The following is a 17,835-nucleotide window of genomic DNA, read 5'->3' on the forward strand; positions in this document are numbered from 1 at the left end:
GTTGATGTCCACTCACAGTCTGGAGGTCAGTGGCGTCGCCGATCCCCTCTTACAATGTAGGGCCTTAACTGCTGCTGTTCATTTAGTTGAAATTCTTTTTACATCCTCAATTTATTAAAATACTTCTTGGGACCAACACAGGCAGAGTGTCCTGTGTGAAAGGCGCTATATCAGATAAGGCTTACTTGAGCTCAGTGCTGCCGCTTCACAGCTCCAGAGTCCCGGGTTCGACATCCAGTTGCCGTCTGTGTGGAGTTTGCATGTTCTCTGATAAATAACACACCAGGAGGGCTTGATGATCAATGGATGAATTTCGATATTCCAAATAAATTCAACACACGGGACGAACTGAAAGGAAAACTCACACGACTACAGACCAACGGCAGGGGGTCTGAAATACTAAGTGGGGGGGACATGATGATGAAGTGCAAAAAATCCAACAGGAAACCATTTACAACATGGGTGAGGGGCTTGAAATGATGTTTGGGGGGGCTTATGCCAACTAAATGGCCCCCCAGAGCCGGGCCTGGGATACAAGAGAATTAAATAAGCTCCCCAAACTAAATATGGGGGCAGGCCCGGTCTTAGGTATTATGGGGCCCTAGGCAAAAGGGGGGTCCAGAGCCCCCCTGGAAGCTCTGTGAAATGCGTGAAAATTAGACCAAGGAGTCGATCCGGGGTCCCCCGGACGCCTGGGCCCTAGGCGGTCGCCTACTTCACCTATGCCTGATTGGGACAAATAATGCTGTAGTATATTTAAGTATATATGACAATTGCTCACTCGGACAATTTGTTTTGGGGGCCCCCAAGAAGGTGGGGGCCCTAAGCTATAGCTTGTGTAGCTTATACGTAAATCCTGCACTGTATGGGGGCCAGGATTTGGAGTAGTGTGAGGGGCCACCCAAATTCCTCCAGATGAGCTGCTGTTCACATCCACAGCCAAACTTAAGAGCCCACTACTTGCATTCTCTCTGCCTTCTGTTCTCCACAGACCATCAGTCCCATTGCTTCTTGCCACCGTCTGCGTGGCACCATTCGGGGCGCCCCTCGGCTGAGCAGTAGATTGTGAGCAGCTGCCACGGCGTAAGTCTATGCAGGAAGCTGTACCACCCCTGTGGTTTCAGTGCGGTCTTATTACAATGCTCTCACTTCTTGTGGCTCCTCCACACTTGACTTCTGTACTGTTGGACCACCCCCGGGTGCAGATGGCATCTTATAAGCGGTGCCAACATCCTGTAAGATGAGATCCATGATAACAAACCTCAACACTTTTGGGCATTTGCTGTGCTGTGCAACGCTGCAGACGTCCTAAAACTAAACTGCTCGTTTGAAATGAACCTGCCAGGATGCTGAGGGGGCAGATGATCCAGTAGGCAGGACCCCCACCCCATGTAACGAGAGAGTTTGGCAAGAAAGTGCAGAGCCAGGTGACCCATTTTAGAGCGAGCCATGGCAGGGCCTATGGCAACCTATGGCAAACAACCACTTATTACCATAAATTCCACATTACAACCATCACATTCTTTTATTCTACAGGAAAAACACTGAAAGGACCCGAGGTACCAGGAAGAATAGTTGGCGCTCCGACTCAAACAGCGAGCAAGTAAGGCTGTTTAATGGAAAGATCCTCCTTATTTTAGGGGCTTTGCTCCTCCCACTGTTAAGGTGGCCTAAGAAAGACAACAAACCCCCCCAGAACAGAACTCTGTCACACTTGAACTTCTCCTCAGTCTCTTTCTATGAGCTGCCATGCCAGATCCTTTAGTTGGTGTTTCACCTGGCATCTCCTCTCAGGTCTGGATGGCATACGCTGTCCCTATTTGAATCTCTTGATTTGACTCTGCACCCCCCCAGTCCACATTACTAGACTAACATTCAGATCATGCTGGATTTAAGTTTCAAAGTCAGCAGGTTTCAGCCAATGATCCATGATAAAGCCTTGATGGTGCAATTCAGAGACATTGTGTGGCCGGCAGCGGGCTCTTGAGATGGACATCAAGGTAGAGGCCTGAGCAGGTCAGGTTTTCAAGAACCGCATCTGACCTGCACTGGCATCAGTCACACCGCCACACAGACACACAACAGGACCGCGTCGAGCAGCCTGGCCCCCAACTCCAATGGCAGGCTTCACGGCCATCGCAGATCACTGCTGTTTCTAATTTATTCTGAAAGGAAGAGGATTTTCTTTGTGAATTTAAGACTTTCCAATTTTTTCCTACCGCTGTGCATGTCGATCAAAGTTCAAGGCCCACTGGTTCATGAGTTTTTGTGTGACATCTCTCTATTATATAAAAAAAAATCCTGCGACAAGACGAGACTTTTTGGAAGAGATAATGTCAACTCCCGTGAGACGAGACTATTGTCAAGAGATTTGTTTAAGTCCCGCCCTCCTCTCAACTGTATTTAGCCACGCCCACAGCCCTCTCACCTCTCATTGGTGTGAATGCTTTTGTCAGACTCAGTTCCTGCACTCTCAGCTCTTATTAATTTTTACGTTTTCCTCACTTTAAGTTCCCAATTAAAGAAGACGTATTAAGTCCAAATTTTATTGAAGAATTTCATCAGGAAGGGTTATCAACAGAAGAAATGAGTACACGGGCAATCCTAGCACCGAGAAACGATGAAGTCAAACGAATTAATGCAAAAATTGTCGATTGGTTACACGGCAAATTGGTTAAATGCGTATCAATACACTCTGCTGAAACAGTTGGCGGTGATCGTGCGGAAAATGAAAACATCAACTTACAATATCACGAGGAATATCTACAACTGTTAACACCGCCTGGTCTTCCACCAGCCGAATTACTGTAGAAAGAAGAATGAATCCAAGAAAGGTAATGTAGTCCATCTTCACTAATGACATTAGACACCAAAGGATATCTTGATATGCCATTTGTATTAAAACTGTTAGAATAGCTTTTGCTATGACAATTAACAAATCTCAGAGCCAAACATTCGAAAAAGTTGCTTTATTTAATAGAGAGAAAGAAACGAAATTCACTCACAGGCGGTTTATACGTTGCGTTGTCACGAGGAGAGTCCAAACACCGAATCAAAATTCAATGCGATATTGACAAAAAGTTAATTCCAAATATTGTTTCAAAAATGTTTCACAGTAAAAAAGTAAGTTTAAAAAGTATTTGCGTGTTAATTTACTACGGTTAATTATTCACTGTAATGTAAAACAGTTAGTTCTATTATGCATACATAATAATTCCCATGAAAATAACAATCTGTTTAAATTGTACATCTGCATCCCCATACGCGAGTGGCAGAGCCATGAAGAGGCTAGCGGGTAGCGCAGGCCCAGGGGTTGGCGAGCGAAGCGAGCAGGGGGCACAGCCCCCTAGTTTCATATTTATAAATTAATAATACTTTCAAATTGAAAATACATATACAGCGGGGAAAATAAATATTGAACGTGTCAATGTTTTTCTCAGTAAATATATTTTTAATGGGGCTACGGACACGAAATTTACACCAGATATCGGTAACAACCCACGTAATCCACACATACAAAGAAATCAAAGCATAAATGAAGTTATGTGCAATAAAGTGAAATAATGCAGGGAATAAGCATTGAACACCTGAAGAAAAGAAGGTGCAAAACAGCCTGGAAACCCAAGAAAGCAGCTGAGATCTGTCCATCCTGATAGCCCCCCGTCAGTGCAAATGAATATCAGCTGCTTTAGTCCTAATCGATGACCTATAAAAAGTAAGGTTTCTCATTCCCAGGGTGTCACACAAGAAGCGTCTCATGATGGGTAAAAGCAAAGAGCTCCCTCAAGACCTTCGCCACCTTATTGTTGATGGCATTGGTGACAGACGCATTTCCAAACTTCTGAATGTTCCAGTGAGCACCACAAGTGGACAGAACATCATCTCACCATAAACCGGCCACGACCAGCTGCTCCATGCAAGATTTCTGTCAAAAGAACAATCAGAAGAGCCAAGGACCACTTGCCGAGAGCTTCAGAAGACCTGCAAATTAGCAGGTCCAGTTGTCTCAAAGAAAACGAGAAGTAATGCACTGAACCACCATGGCCTCTACCCACGCTCACCGCTGAAGAAAAAGCACATTGAAGCTCATTGAAAGTTTGCTGCGCAACATTTGGACAAGCCAATGAAATCCTGGGAGAGTAGAGTCTGGTCAGAGGAGAGCAAAATGGAACTCTTTGGATGTCATTGAACACACCATGTCTGGAGGAGAAATGGCGCTGCACATCACCCCAAAAACACCACTGGCAGACTTCATAGTAGAATGGAAGGAATGATGAATGGAGAAATGTAGCGGGACATTCTTGTTAAGAATCTGCTGCCATCTCCCAGGATGCTGGCTGAGTCAATCACCCAACTTGAATCCCAGATGGTGTCACACATGTGGGCATGGGAGGCAGCTAAAGGGCTCAGATGAAGGTAATTCAATGCCAGACCAGAGGATGGCACAGTGCACTGATCCTTTCTCTTCTTCATCGGCAGACCGACCACGGGAAACTTCGTCTTGATTAGATGACGTCACCTCTGATTCCGGCCCCCAATGATGTCGCTTCCCCTGCCTGACTTTAAAACCGCCATGTTTGTCTGTACAACTTTGAACCACAACCTTCACTTTTGGCAGCCTTTTTCAAGTATACGGGCGGGTGCCCCCAAACCTCTGAATGTGTCCGTTTGAATCCTTTCACAACTGAAGATCCGAGTTCATAGAAGAGACCCCCGGAACCTTCAAGATTTGAAGATAGGAGAATGGGCCCAAATCCCACCTGAGCAATGCATGCGACTCATTTCTGCACACAGGAGGCGTCTTGAGGCTGTCATTCCCACCAAAGGCTTTTCTACTAAGTATTAAATACATTTCAGTAAGCGTGTTCAATGCTTATTCCACTTTATTACACATATCTTAATTTATGGACTTCTTTGCTTTGATTTCTTTGTATGTGTGGATTACTTGGGTTGTTACCGACATCCGGTGTAAATTTCATATCAATAACCCCATTAGAAATATACCAACTGAGAACGTCGTTGACACGTTCAATGCTTATATTTCCTGCTGTAACCAGTGAATATTTGGTCTTCAAAACCATGAAAAAAAACAAAAAAAAAGACCAAAAATGAAGGAAGTTGGACAAATTGTGCCCCCCAAAGGCAAGACAGGGAAAAGACCAAAAGGATTTGTCTGAAAAACCCAAAGCAGACACAACCAGTTTGCAGTCCAAAGACAAAAATCTTTAAATCAGAAGCAGAAATCCACAAAAAAAGAGAACAACGGTATAAAAATGGTCTTTACAACTGTTGGTCCTAACCCCTGACATTCATGTGTGCCTGGGGACCACCTTTCAGGCTCTGAGAAGGTAAGCAATACCACCTTGGGATGAGAGGGGGAAACAGTGCCAACCATTTTATTTCCAAGAAGACATCTGTGGATGGCATCCAGCCCCACCCGCCGAGCCCAGAAAATGCTCCTCCACTTCCACCATCCTAAAAATGGATGGACGCACCGCGGAAGGCGGCGTTCATTTTAGACCTGGACCTCAATGATGACAGGGCTCCAGGGTCTTTGGCCTCTGAACACCCCTATAACTGGAGTGCCGGGGTACCAGCTTTATTGTTTGCATTCAGTTCTCTTTTCTACAATTAAATGGAGCTGCCCAGATGGCACTCCAGTCTTTATTTTGCCATCCTTGGTCTGCTCACCTGGTCACACAACACAACACCTAACGACTCTCTGAGGCACCTCAGCCTGAATAAAGGCGGTCCTTCAGTTATGATGTCATGGTGGGCTCGCCTCCCGGGACTCCAACCACAGCACACCTGGGTTATAGCAAAGAAACATAGAGTTGTGTGAAAAAGTAAGTGCACCCCAGGAAATGCTACTTCTTCTTTAACATAAGTGGACATATGAAGATTTCACCTTCATTTAAACTATCTTTTATTAAAGGTGATACAACTGAAATGGAAAGCAATGAAAATGTAACTTGTTATAATTTATTAGAGGAGAGAGGAGGAGAGGTTGGGAGCGTGCGCTGATTACAGCGTGTTCCTGCACCCTGTCACACACGTGCAATTGGAAGGCAGCTAGAGGGCCTAAATAATAGTAGTACCACGCCTGACCAGGGGGTGGTGTGCTGCACCAACTTTCTCTCTCCGTCCTCTGCAGACTATCTCCAGGAAATCCCACTAGGTGCTGGCGCTATTGATGACGTCACTTTCCGGTACCGGTGCCATTGATGACATCACTTCCGTTACCAGCGCCATGGATGATGTCACTTCCAGTTCCAGCGCTATGTATGATGTCACTTCCAGTCTCATCGACTTCACTTCTGGTTTCGGTCCACATGACGTCACTTCTGGTCATGGCCTTTAAAGCCGCCCTCTTACCAAACTAAGTTTAGTTCTGTTTTGGACTTCAAACTGAACACAACTCACAAAAATTATCCTTTTGCAGCCAGGGCATAATATATGGGTAGCTGCCCCAAACCTTTTTTTGATGTACTCGCTTCATTCTTGTTACAAACCACCCCAATTGAGATAGGAACAAATAAGTCCTAAATAAGTCCATCCTAAGTGTCCCCGTGTGCCAATCAGAAGTAAACGGAGTGGCAGTTCTTATCTACGGCGACCCTGGACTTTGCACTGTAGCTGCAGGTGGTGGCTCAGAGGGACTAAGATAAAAGCTGCCTAAGTGTTGAAGCCAATTAATCTGTTCCAGCCTGACCACTTATCCGTCTGAGGAGTTCCAATAGTTGTTATGTGTGCCTCACAACATGGGCACCTGGCAAAGGGGGGGGGGGGGGGGGGGGCACACCATCTGTGGGGTTTAATCACCACTGCAGCTTTATGGTGTTGGGTTTTAGTCCATGAGATGCCTGCTTTGATGGATTAGTTGGCAGTTGGGCTCTCCTACCCCAGTCGGTCTTCATTTTATTCTGGAGTGTGATGGTGATGGCATCAAGTCTCAATTCAGACTCTTTTCATGTGTACTGCCCAGGTGGTGGAGGTGTGATATGCCCACCTACTATACATTCAAAATTCTGCCCCCCATCATGTATTTAGGAAGCAGTTGAAGACTCCCGTTTGGTGAATTTCTGTTGAACGGCTGATTGTGTAGCTTGCAGTTTGTTCAGAGTTCTTTACTTGTGGTGATCGGTTTTCATAACTAACGGTTGTAGTCCCCAGAGGGCACTGCAGCTCCCCAAACTCCTGACACAAAAGGCTTGGCTACAAGTTCACCAAGTTCCTCTTCCAAGGAATCGTTTCCCACATGACTGCCACACTAATTCTAATACAAGTCTCTCCTCCACTCCTCCATCAAGCTTTGTCTTCCTCCTCCCAACTCTGGCTCCCCGAACTGCAGCAGGCTGTTCCTTTTATGACACACCCGGGGGAAGTAATTCTGGTGTCCCAAGACTGTGGCCCAGGAGAACTCCCAGGTAAGGCTGGAGCCCAACAAAGTATGGCTCACTAGTCCCCTCTGCTCCCCCTGGCAGCATCCAAGGAACCCAACAGGGCTGAGCCCATGGACTACAGTTCTCATTGTGCCCTGTGGGAATCTGTAGTGGTGCTGGAACCCAGGGAGGCTGCCATCTGGTATCTCGGGGGAGACAATGCCCTAGGCACACCCTCTCATGGCCTGGCGGAGGTATTGTCCCTCTCCCGGTTCTTCCTCCTTCCAGGTGTCCACCACACCAGGTAAAAAGAGACTTTCTGAAATAATCAGCTACTTTGAAATGTGCCATCTGGAAAAGTCTCACTATGAAACCGCCTTTAAAAATGAAGTAATTTTTAAATAAAACTCGCAAAAGTCAAATTAAAAGTACAATATTGAAACTGAATAAAACACTGCTGCATTATTAGTATATGATATATCAAATATTTTGTTCTACTTTACAGTTTTTCTTACAAGGTTTATTTCTTTATGTAGTTGAAATTGTGGGAATGAGAAACAAAGGCAGGCACTGAATAGTAAATGTCATTGTTTCAATCTCTGTTTATTTGAACCTTTTCACCAGAAACCCTTAGGCCAGTAAAATATCTGTATCACATTTATTGAAAATTAACAAAATTGTAAGCTAAATTGAATAAAGTTCATTTTTTTGGGAAAAAACCCCACCTCACCTGGGAAGCTGTCTATGCTCCTGCCTGCTCGATTATGTTGACCTCATTTGTAAGTCGTTTTAGATAAAAGCGTCTAAGCAAATTAATGTAAATGTAGGTGGGTTTGAGAATGTAATGTCAAGTTACGGCCCTGCAATGGACTACACTTGTCCAGGGGATTGTTCCTGCCGTGTGCCCAGTGACTGCCAGGATAGGCTCCAGCTGCCCCTAAACCCTGCCCTGCTAGATTAGGAAGTTATGAAAGGACAGGTGGGTATCAAGTTACCATGTCTTCTCATTGCACCCACCAGCGATCCCTGTGGCACAGGCCATCTGGCGTAGAGAGAGACGCACCTCGTGTACAAACTCCAATAATCAGACTGATTAAATATTACTCACCATTCATTAAGTTTAAAGCTCACATTGACAGATGAAACCCACCGGCAAAATGGTCGCGTTTCGATTCCCACCTGCGTCGGTTAATCTGTAGGGGAAATCGCAGCGACTTCCGACCGCCGCCGCCGCCTGCGAGTACAGTTTGAAACTACAAAATAGGCGTCATCGCCCCGCCTCTCGTGCCCACGCCCCCCTGCGGCCGTCAGCACGCCCCGCAGTAAAGAGGCGGGGAAGCACGAGATTACGAGAAGCCGCGCGCCGCTCACAGTCAGGCAGTCCGTCCGCACTGGAGGGGGAAAAGCAACTGGCTGTCAACGAGACTGGAATTCCGAAGAGAACAGGGGCGTGAGAAATAAAAAAAGGGAACAAGAGGACGTCGCCACGGACAAGCGGAGTGCAATGTCGGCCCTAATCTCTCCTGCCCGCGATTCGCCGGCTGGGAGAAACGGCGAGTACGAAGAGTTCGAAGGGCAGTTGCAGCGGAGGTTTGACGAGTCTCGGCGAGACGCGGAGCAGGTAAAGCGTGAGGCTCGTGTCTGCGTGGCGGTCGGGGGAGTGTGCTGTGGGAAACGGGCGACAAGGGACGGCGTGTCCAGCAGCAGACAGTCACGCCGACGTTTCAGATGTGATCGTGGGCTAAGCGAGGCGAGTTCCTATTCTGGCGTGTCCTGTCACGCGGCACCGGCTGCTCCATTGGTGGGCGTGGGCTCGAACCCCCCACACTGACATCTTGAGCGCCATTCGAGGGTCCAAACGCACACGTGACAGTCGGCTCCGAAGAATCAGTTGAACTTTTCTGTAGCCGTAGACGAGGTGCCGTTTTTTAGTTCCTATAGGAGTGGACTCGCTCGGAGTTGGCGGTGAAGCGCAGTCGGTCGGTCGCTCGGCCAGCCTGCCCACGTTCTTTCAGTTCGATTGTGGTCGGACTTGCTGGCTGTGTGGTATTTTGGTGTGCCTGTTGACAGGTCCGCAAACTGTTTGAGGCTGTGTGCGATGTCCTGACGCCGCCTGCAGGCCGGGTTGATGCCTTACATGCGTTACAGTTAACGTAGTTCAATAAAAAAGTTCAAAGCGCGGTGAAGATCCCAAACCAGTGTGCCCGTCCAGTGTTCAGAGCATGTAGCCGGTGGAAGCCATCGTGCCGCGTGGACTTTGACACGAAAAAAAAATACAAGGAAGGAAAAGTAAGAGTCCTCTCCAGAAGTCACTTCCAGGTGGATGTGACCAACGAGGGCGTTTCTTATCAGTTGATTACTTTACTAAATCACTCTTGACCAGCGTTTTAGGTTTTATTTTTTTTTTTAGTACTAAAGTTTATTTTCCTCCGGGCGCTCCGGTTTCCTCCCACAGTCCAAAGACATGCAGGTTAGGTGGATTGGCGATTCTAAATTGGCCCTAGTGTGTGCTTGGTGTGTGGGTGTGTTTGTGTGTGTCCTGCGGTGGGTTGGCACCCTGCCCAGGATTGTTTCCTGCCTTGTGCCCTGTGTTGGCTGGGATTGGCTCCAGCAGACCCCCGTGACCCTGTGTTTGGATTCAGCGGGTTGGAAAATGGATGGATGGATGGAAGTTTATTTTGCAGATCATATAGGCCAGTGATTCTTAACCTTTTTTGAGTCACGGACCCCTTTAAGAATCTAATGAAAGCAATGGATCCCCCCCTTCCCCAGAAATATTCACATAAACACATTGAATATAATGCACTTTATTCATCGAGATTTGATTGTCTCATAAATATATGACATACACAAAGGATTATTAAACTTTAAACACTCTATGCAAAAAGTAATGGCTACTCATTATAATTCTGAAATACAATCATCTTGTGCAAATTGAAACAGATCTACCACAGCTACGTTTTCTATTACCATTACTACTACTACTGCTGTAAATCAACAGTACCAGACTGTATAGTGAATGTAAATGTTAATTTTTATCAGATCCTCAGGTTAAGAACCCCTGGTATAGAGAGAGATGTTTATCTTACTGTTGACTAACATGTATTTAAAACGAATCATGAGCACATAAAAGAAAGAAGTATTATATTTTATTGAGTCCGAGCACTGTAAGAATTAAACTGGAAAGGCTTAGGCCTGTTTATTTTTTATGTATCTCAATAAGCCAAAAACCACCAATTTGTTATAAGCTAAGGGTCAAGTATGCAATGAAGAGTGGGGAGTACTCTCAGATAAGAAATGTGAACTTGAGGTTGTAAGTCTTGGTGGCAACCCCTGGACCAGTGCTAGGTGGGACTAGGCCCCATCAAGCATATGTGATGTATGAGAAAGATGAACTGGGAAATGTTGGTGGAACCAATTAAGTGGCAGGATGTTAGGGAGTCAGGTGACAAGAGACAAATGCATTGGGAGATAAGCATTGTAATAAAAGTCTGGTTTGCCCGTCCTCGAGCCCTCATTTCACTTGATTTGAGCCCATGTGTGCATCACCCATTAAAAGCCCGATCCTGCTGCCTTCCTGAGACTCCGTGTGGCTTCTTGAGAAAAGTTGGGCTGCCGTGACCTCTGCCAGCACAATCACAGATTGACTTAACATCTCCTTCATAAAATATCTTGTAATCACTTAGTTTGTTTCCTTTTTTTCTAAATTGCTTTTTACCAGTATCTTGTACACGTGAGTTCAGACAAGGACGCTCCTGTTTCAGTCCATATGCTAGCATTTTATGAGGAAGCAACAGAGGTGAATGTTTATATTGATATTCAGAAGGTTTTTGGTCAGGCACCACACGACAGGTTAGTGAACAAACTAGAAGAATTTGGGGCACAAGATTTGTAAAAATTTAAGTGATGTTAAAAGTGGTGTCCCTCAAAACTCAGTGCATGGGGTTCTGCGCATTTTAATAAAAAATAAACAATCTGAAGATGAATCGAATCAAAAGCAGGTTAGGATTGCAGATGATACCAAAGTAGGTGGAAGGCTGGTAATGTAGAGTCTGCGAAAATGTTACAGAGTAAAGCTTTGGACAGATAACGTTAATGTAAGTACATGTAAAGTATTGCATGTGGAGAGTCAAAATGTTAGGTTTGAATACACAATGGGCGGTCTGAAACTAGAAAGTAGACCTCATGGGAAGGATTTAGGAGTCACAGAGGAGTCTACAACCAGGCAGTGTAGAGAAGTAATCAAGGCAACTAATGGGATGTCAGGTTATACGTCACGAGGTGTGAAGTACAAGTCAAGGGAGGTAATGCTTAAGTTACATAACGCACTAGAGGGGCTTCACCTGGAGTCCTGTCCATATTACATGAAGGACATGGCAGCAGCATTAGAGAAAGTCCAGAGAAGAGCAACTAGGCTGATTCCAGGACTAAGATGTACAAGCTATGAGGAGAGATTGACGGAGACGAATCTTTTTATTTTAAGAGATGGAGATTAAGAGATGTGATGAGGTTGAAGTGTTTAAAATTGAAAAGAAAGTAGTGGGGTGAAATCTACATAATCGGCACAGACCTCCACATTAATGTTTGCATTGTGCCATGTAATGCTTATGTCTCTGTTATGTGCCAGTTGGTATGGGATTTGTAAAAGCAGTGCTAATGATTTGTGATGCGTATCTTTATATGAAGCAGCCGATGATTTACAGTTCTGGTAGTCTGTGTATGCACTAAACATCAAGAACGGTAATGGAGAGAGAGGTTAGGAGCACCCGCCGACACAGCGCATTGCCGCACCCACCACACGACAACCCAACTGAGGATCCCAGATTAGGACCCAAGTGTAATGGAGCTCTTCCGTAATTTCTAGTTGATATGATTCTTGATTAAAATAATAAATTCATACAAAACAACCCAAAAGTTATGGTGAACAATAAAGAGGGAGAGATTTCGTGCCTTCAGAATGTATTCAGGCCCCTTCACCTTTCACATATTTTGTCAGGTTGCAGTTTTGCTAAAATCATTGGAGATTTTTTTAAATTTATTTTTTCCCCCTCATCAAATAAACACTCGATACCCCAGAATGACAAAAGGGAAATTAGGATTTGTGGATTTTCTTGCAAAAACTCAAAAAGCTGAAGTATTCAGACACTTTGTTAAAGGCCCTTTGGCAGCCATTACAGCTTGGAGTCGTCTTGGCTTTGTCATGACAAGCTTTGCACACCTGGATTTGAGACTTTTCTCCAGGTTGGACGGAGATCGTCGGTGGACAGCTGTTTTCAGGTTGTCCCCAGACATGTTGGATTGGGTTCGTGTCCGTGAAGGACATTCACAGAGTTGTCTTTATTCCACTCTTGTGTTGCCTAGGGGTCATTGTCCTGATGGAAGGTCAGTCTGAGACACAGAGCACTCTGGAGTAGGATTTCATTAAGGACAGACACCATCTGTTGGAATAGCAAATGCAATGCCTTTTATTATTCAAAATGTTTGTGATGCACCGGCTGTTGTAGTGACAGAGACATGGCAACCAGACGGACACACAGACAGACAGAGACAATGATCCTTTTATTAAGGTGGACTGGTACTGAACCCCTAATTCTGCAACAAGAAAATGGAGGCATGATTAGAAACTAGCTAAGGGTCGATTTCGTACACATTAGAAAGCGTTTCTTCACGCAAAGAACCAAAAACGCATGGAATAAATTACAGAGTAGCATGGTGGAGAGCGGCACTTTAAGAACTTTCAGATCTCAACTTGATGTTTTTTGGACAGTTTAGCTGAACGGGGTACACAGGCTTGTTGGGCTGAATGGCCCGTTCTCCTCACCATTTTCTAACGTTTCACTGCTAACCAATGCAAACTTCAGCTTCCGCCAACGCTGAAATCGCTAGATTAAGAAAATGGTTGGGTAGAACTTACAGTTACTGTCTCGTCTTGTGTTTGGCACACGGTATATAATTTACTCACATACTGCCATTTGGGTGGCTTGGTGGTGTAGTGGCAGTGCTGCTGCCTCACAAGAAGGGCACTTGGGCCCAAGTCCTTGGTACTCCCTGCATGAAGTTTGCATGTCCTCCCCATGTCTGCGTGGGTTTCCTCCCACAGTCCGCTGACCCGCGGGTGTTTTGGATTGGCGATGCTACACGGACCCTGTTGGGCTGGCATGTGTGTCCCTTCACTGTGTGATAGACTGGTGCACTGTCCAGACGTTCTTCCTGCCTCGCACCCACAGCTTGCTGGGATTGCCTTCCCTGGACAGGTTGGGTTAGGAAAATGGATGGACGGACACAGCCGTGAAGCTTCTTTTGATTTTAGATGAGTGTAGAACTCTGTATTCATGATTTTACTGTCAACAACATTTATTTCTATAGCACATTTTCATACAAGTGGTGCAGCTCAAAATTGTTTACAAGATGAAGAAAGAAGAAATATAAAAATAAGTCTGTGCAATACTAAGTAACAAAGAATAAAGTAAAGTCTGATGGCCAGGAGGACAGAAGAAACAAACAAAAAAAATACTCCAGATGTACTAGAAGAACAAAAAAAAAAAGACAAAATGTGCAGGGGGTCCAAGGCCATGAGGGCCCCCACTGGGCGTTCTACCTCACATCAATGATCTCAATCAGTCCTCTTGGTCTTCAGGCTTCATGTGGAAGAATTAGATGATGATGAGGGTCACATGAGCATCTGGCCTTCAATCCATCTGGACTGCATGGCGCCCTGATCAAGTGGGTGGGTACGGGGGGCACAGATCACCACCACAGAAAAAGAGCAGCAGAGAAAGTAGCAAGTAGTAGAAGTCCACCCATCTTTTAATTTTACAATCGTTTTATTGATGACTTACAGGTCTGGTAGTCTGTGCATGCACTAAACATTAAGAAATGCATGGAGCTCTACTGTAATTTCTAGTTGATATGATTCTTAATTAAAATAATAAATTATTTGTACAAAACAACCAAAAATTCCAAGAAGTTATTGTGAGCAATAAAAAGGGATATATAGTGCCTTCAGAATATATTCAGGCCCCTTTACTTTTGCGTTTCACACATTTTGTCAAGTAGCAGTTTTCCTAAAATCATTTTTTTTTCCCCCTCATCAAACAACACTCGATACCCCAGAGTGACAAAGTGAAATTAGGATTTACGGATTTTCTTGCTAATTTATTAAAACTAAAAACCTGAAGTTTGTTAAAGGCTCTTTGGCAGCCATTACAGCTTGGAGTCTTCTTAGCTTTGTCACAACAAGCTTTGCACACCTGGAACTGGCTCTTTTCTACCTTTGTCAGGTTGGATGGAGATCATCGGTGGACAGCTGTTTTCAGGTTGGGTCCTTCATGTCCGTGAAGGATATTCACAGAGTTGTCCTTATTCCACTCTTGTGTTGTGACTAGGGGTCATTGTCCTGATGGAAGGTAAACCTTTTTCCCAGTCTGAGACGCAGAGCACTCTGGAGCAGGATTTCATTAAGGACAACTCAATACTTTGATCTGTTCAGCTTTCCCTGAACCCCAGTACCTGTCACAGCCTGATGCTGCCACCACCATGATCACCGCTGGAATGCTGTTACTCGGATGATGAGCGGTCCCTGGTTTCCTTCAGGTGTGATATTTCAGGTTATTGGAAAAGTTGCCTCTCACATTTCGCCTTCCACAATTTGCTCCCTGTAGATAATGAGTAGGTCACAGGATTTATTTTGGTTTAAGAAATGCATGTGTTAAAATTGCAAATACTTAAACACGCCTTTAGCAGGTGGAACATTTTTCGCAAACCCATATTCCGTGTTGTTCATCTACTGTGCTCTTTGAAAACACGTAAATGTGATTGTCATCATCTACTGATTTTCATTTGCCTCTTATTGATGGAACGCTCTTTGCCATTGTCAATTTGTATAATGTTATATGGCACGGGGCCTGGCGTATTTATTGATATTACACTGTCTGCCATGCACTGCTTGTTCTTCAGCACCGCCAATAGTCACGCAGTGCAAGTTTGCAGTTTTTGCTGCCTAACGGCCATAGTGTTAAATTGAGTAACGTTGCTGATGAAAAAACTGCGCGACATCCAGTAACTCTAGTTCTATGGAATTATATTTCAATATTTAAAATAACTAGGGGGCTTCACCCCCTTCTCGCTTCGCTCATCAACCCCTTGGCTGGCACTACCCGCTAGCCTCTTCACGGCTCTGCCGCTCACGTATGGGGATGCGGACGTGCAATTTAAACAGATTATTTTCATGGGAATTGTTACATATGCATAATAGAAATAACTGTTTTACATTACTGCGAGTAATTAACCGTAATAAAAAGAGTAAAACATAATAAATTGAAAGTAAATTATGTTTCATGTTGCGTTAGAGGTATTTGTTGCGTAATGCGATTTTGTTCTGTTTGGTTTTGAAATTAACACGCAAATACTTTTTAAACTTACACTTTTACTGCAAAACTTCAGTAAAAACAATTTTTTGAATGAAATTTTCATCAATATTGCATTGCATTTTGATTGTGTTTGGACTTTCATCATGACAACGCAACATATAACTGCCTGTGAGTGAATTTCGTTTCTTTCTCCCTAATAAATAAACCGACTATTTAGAATAGCTTTGGCAAAGACAATTGACATTCGAACAGAAATCTGTCAACGTTTTAATATGAATGGCATATCAAGATCTCCTTTGGTGTCTAATGTCACTAGTGAAGATGGACTACATTACCTTTCTTGGATACATCCTTCTTTCAACAGTAATCGGCTGGTGGAAGACCAGACAGTGTTAACGGTTGTAGATATTGTTTGTGATATTGCTAGTTGATGTTTTCATCTTCTGCACCATCACCAACAACTGTTTCAGCAGAGTCTATTGATAAGCATTTAAGCAATTTGATGTGTAACCAATCAACACTTTTGGCGTTAATTCGTTGGACTTCATTTCTCGGTGCTAGGATTGCCTGTGTACTCATTTTTTCTGTTGATAACCCTTCATGATGAAATTCTTCAATACGATTTGGACATAATACGTCTTCTTTTATTGGGAACTTAAGGTGAGAGAAACATAAAAATTTATAAGAGCTGAGAGCTCAGGAACTGAATCTAACAAAAGCATTCACACCAATGAGAGGTGAGAGGACTGTGAACCGGAAATGGTAGAGAGGAGGGCGAGACTTGAAAATAATTTCCAAAAAGTCTTGTCTCATCTCAGGATTATTTTTATATAATAGAGAGAAATCAAAATAAATAAATAAAATACAGGTCATAATAATTTTTTAAAAAAGTTTAAATAATCGAGGTAGGTGATAGGAATAATATCTGGAGTGAAGTGTGGGGGGTAACTTTTCCGGATCCCGACCGTTCAGTCTTGATTTCAGCAGAGCAGACAATCGTCTTGCTCCGAGTGTGGTGGTCCTCTACAGTGGGTGCCTTTTTTTTTTTTTTTTTTTGCAGACTCCAAGAAAGCTTTTCATGTGTCATCTAGAGATGCTTCGGTCTGAGCCTCCTGCCCTAAAACCTGCATTAGCAGAGTGTTGCAGTGGTGGTCCTCCTCCTGCAGGGCTCTCCCATCAGCGCGGAGGTTCTCAGGTGCTCAGTTGAATTGACCTCAGGTGGTCTCCAAACAAGGTGTAGAAACAGCTCAGCAATGATCAGAGAGAATGGGGTGCACCTGAGCCACGTCAAGTGGCCTAGCAAAGAGTCTCATTACTTGTCTCAATGTGATATTTCAGTTTTTTATGTTTAATGATTTTTGTTAAAAAAATCACAACTTTGTCATTCTGTAGTATTGAGTGGTGCTTATCGAAGGGAAAAAATATTTCGATGATTTTAACACAGGGGTCTGTAGTGGCAACAACTACTGTTGGTTATGTCAGGCTTTGAATATAAACCCTGTTAGCGAAAATGTGAGGTTGATGTTTGTTGTACGCTGATTTTCACTTAGTATGAGGAACTCCCATCACTTGTGTGAAATGAACCATTTTGGCTCCCCGTTGAAAGGGTCGAGCTGTCTGCCCATCAGTCTAGGACAACCTGGATGTGGCATTTTAAGGTGTGTGGAGCGGAACTGACAACCACAAAGGTCTGTCTGCACACTGGGGCCTGCTGAATGCTTCACTCTCGCCTGGAGACCACACATCAGGAACCACATACTGGGAAAGCTTTTCTGAAAGGCTCTCTCCATGGTTTCTCAAAAGCTGTCCACATTTGTGGCTAATGTTCATTCTTACCATTAGGAGGTGCAGGGTGGGCCCTGGTGTAAAGTACCCCCCCACCTACTTTGTGACTGTTATAATGCAGGCCATTTTCAATCCAAAACGGCAACTCTGCACATACAGGAACACAAAGCTAATCAGGCCAAGGTGTGCTGATTTTCATGTCCTGTTCTTTGCCTACCTGCTGCTTGAGAAGTCCAGCAGAATGAACCCTTTTATTGGCTAATTATGAAGATTATAATATGCAGACTTTTGAGGCGACT

The 17,835-nt window shown here is 44.3% G+C and overlaps 1 protein-coding gene across 1 annotated transcript in view; it reads left to right on the forward strand.

Annotated features, from left to right (window-relative positions):
* Positions 1-8,699: 8,699 nt before the first annotated feature.
* Positions 8,700-17,835, forward strand: part of fam241a (family with sequence similarity 241 member A) — a 63,644-nt gene continuing 54,508 nt past the window's right edge. Inside the window, exon 1 of the mRNA XM_028805101.2 lies at positions 8,700-9,003. Within this exon, the coding sequence (XP_028660934.2) occupies positions 8,887-9,003 (117 nt within the window). The 5' untranslated portion in view covers positions 8,700-8,886. The remainder of the gene's footprint in view (positions 9,004-17,835) is intronic.

Source organism: Erpetoichthys calabaricus, chromosome 7 (assembly GCF_900747795.2).
Source record: "Erpetoichthys calabaricus chromosome 7, fErpCal1.3, whole genome shotgun sequence".
NCBI classification, from domain to species: Eukaryota; Metazoa; Chordata; class Cladistia; order Polypteriformes; family Polypteridae; genus Erpetoichthys; species Erpetoichthys calabaricus.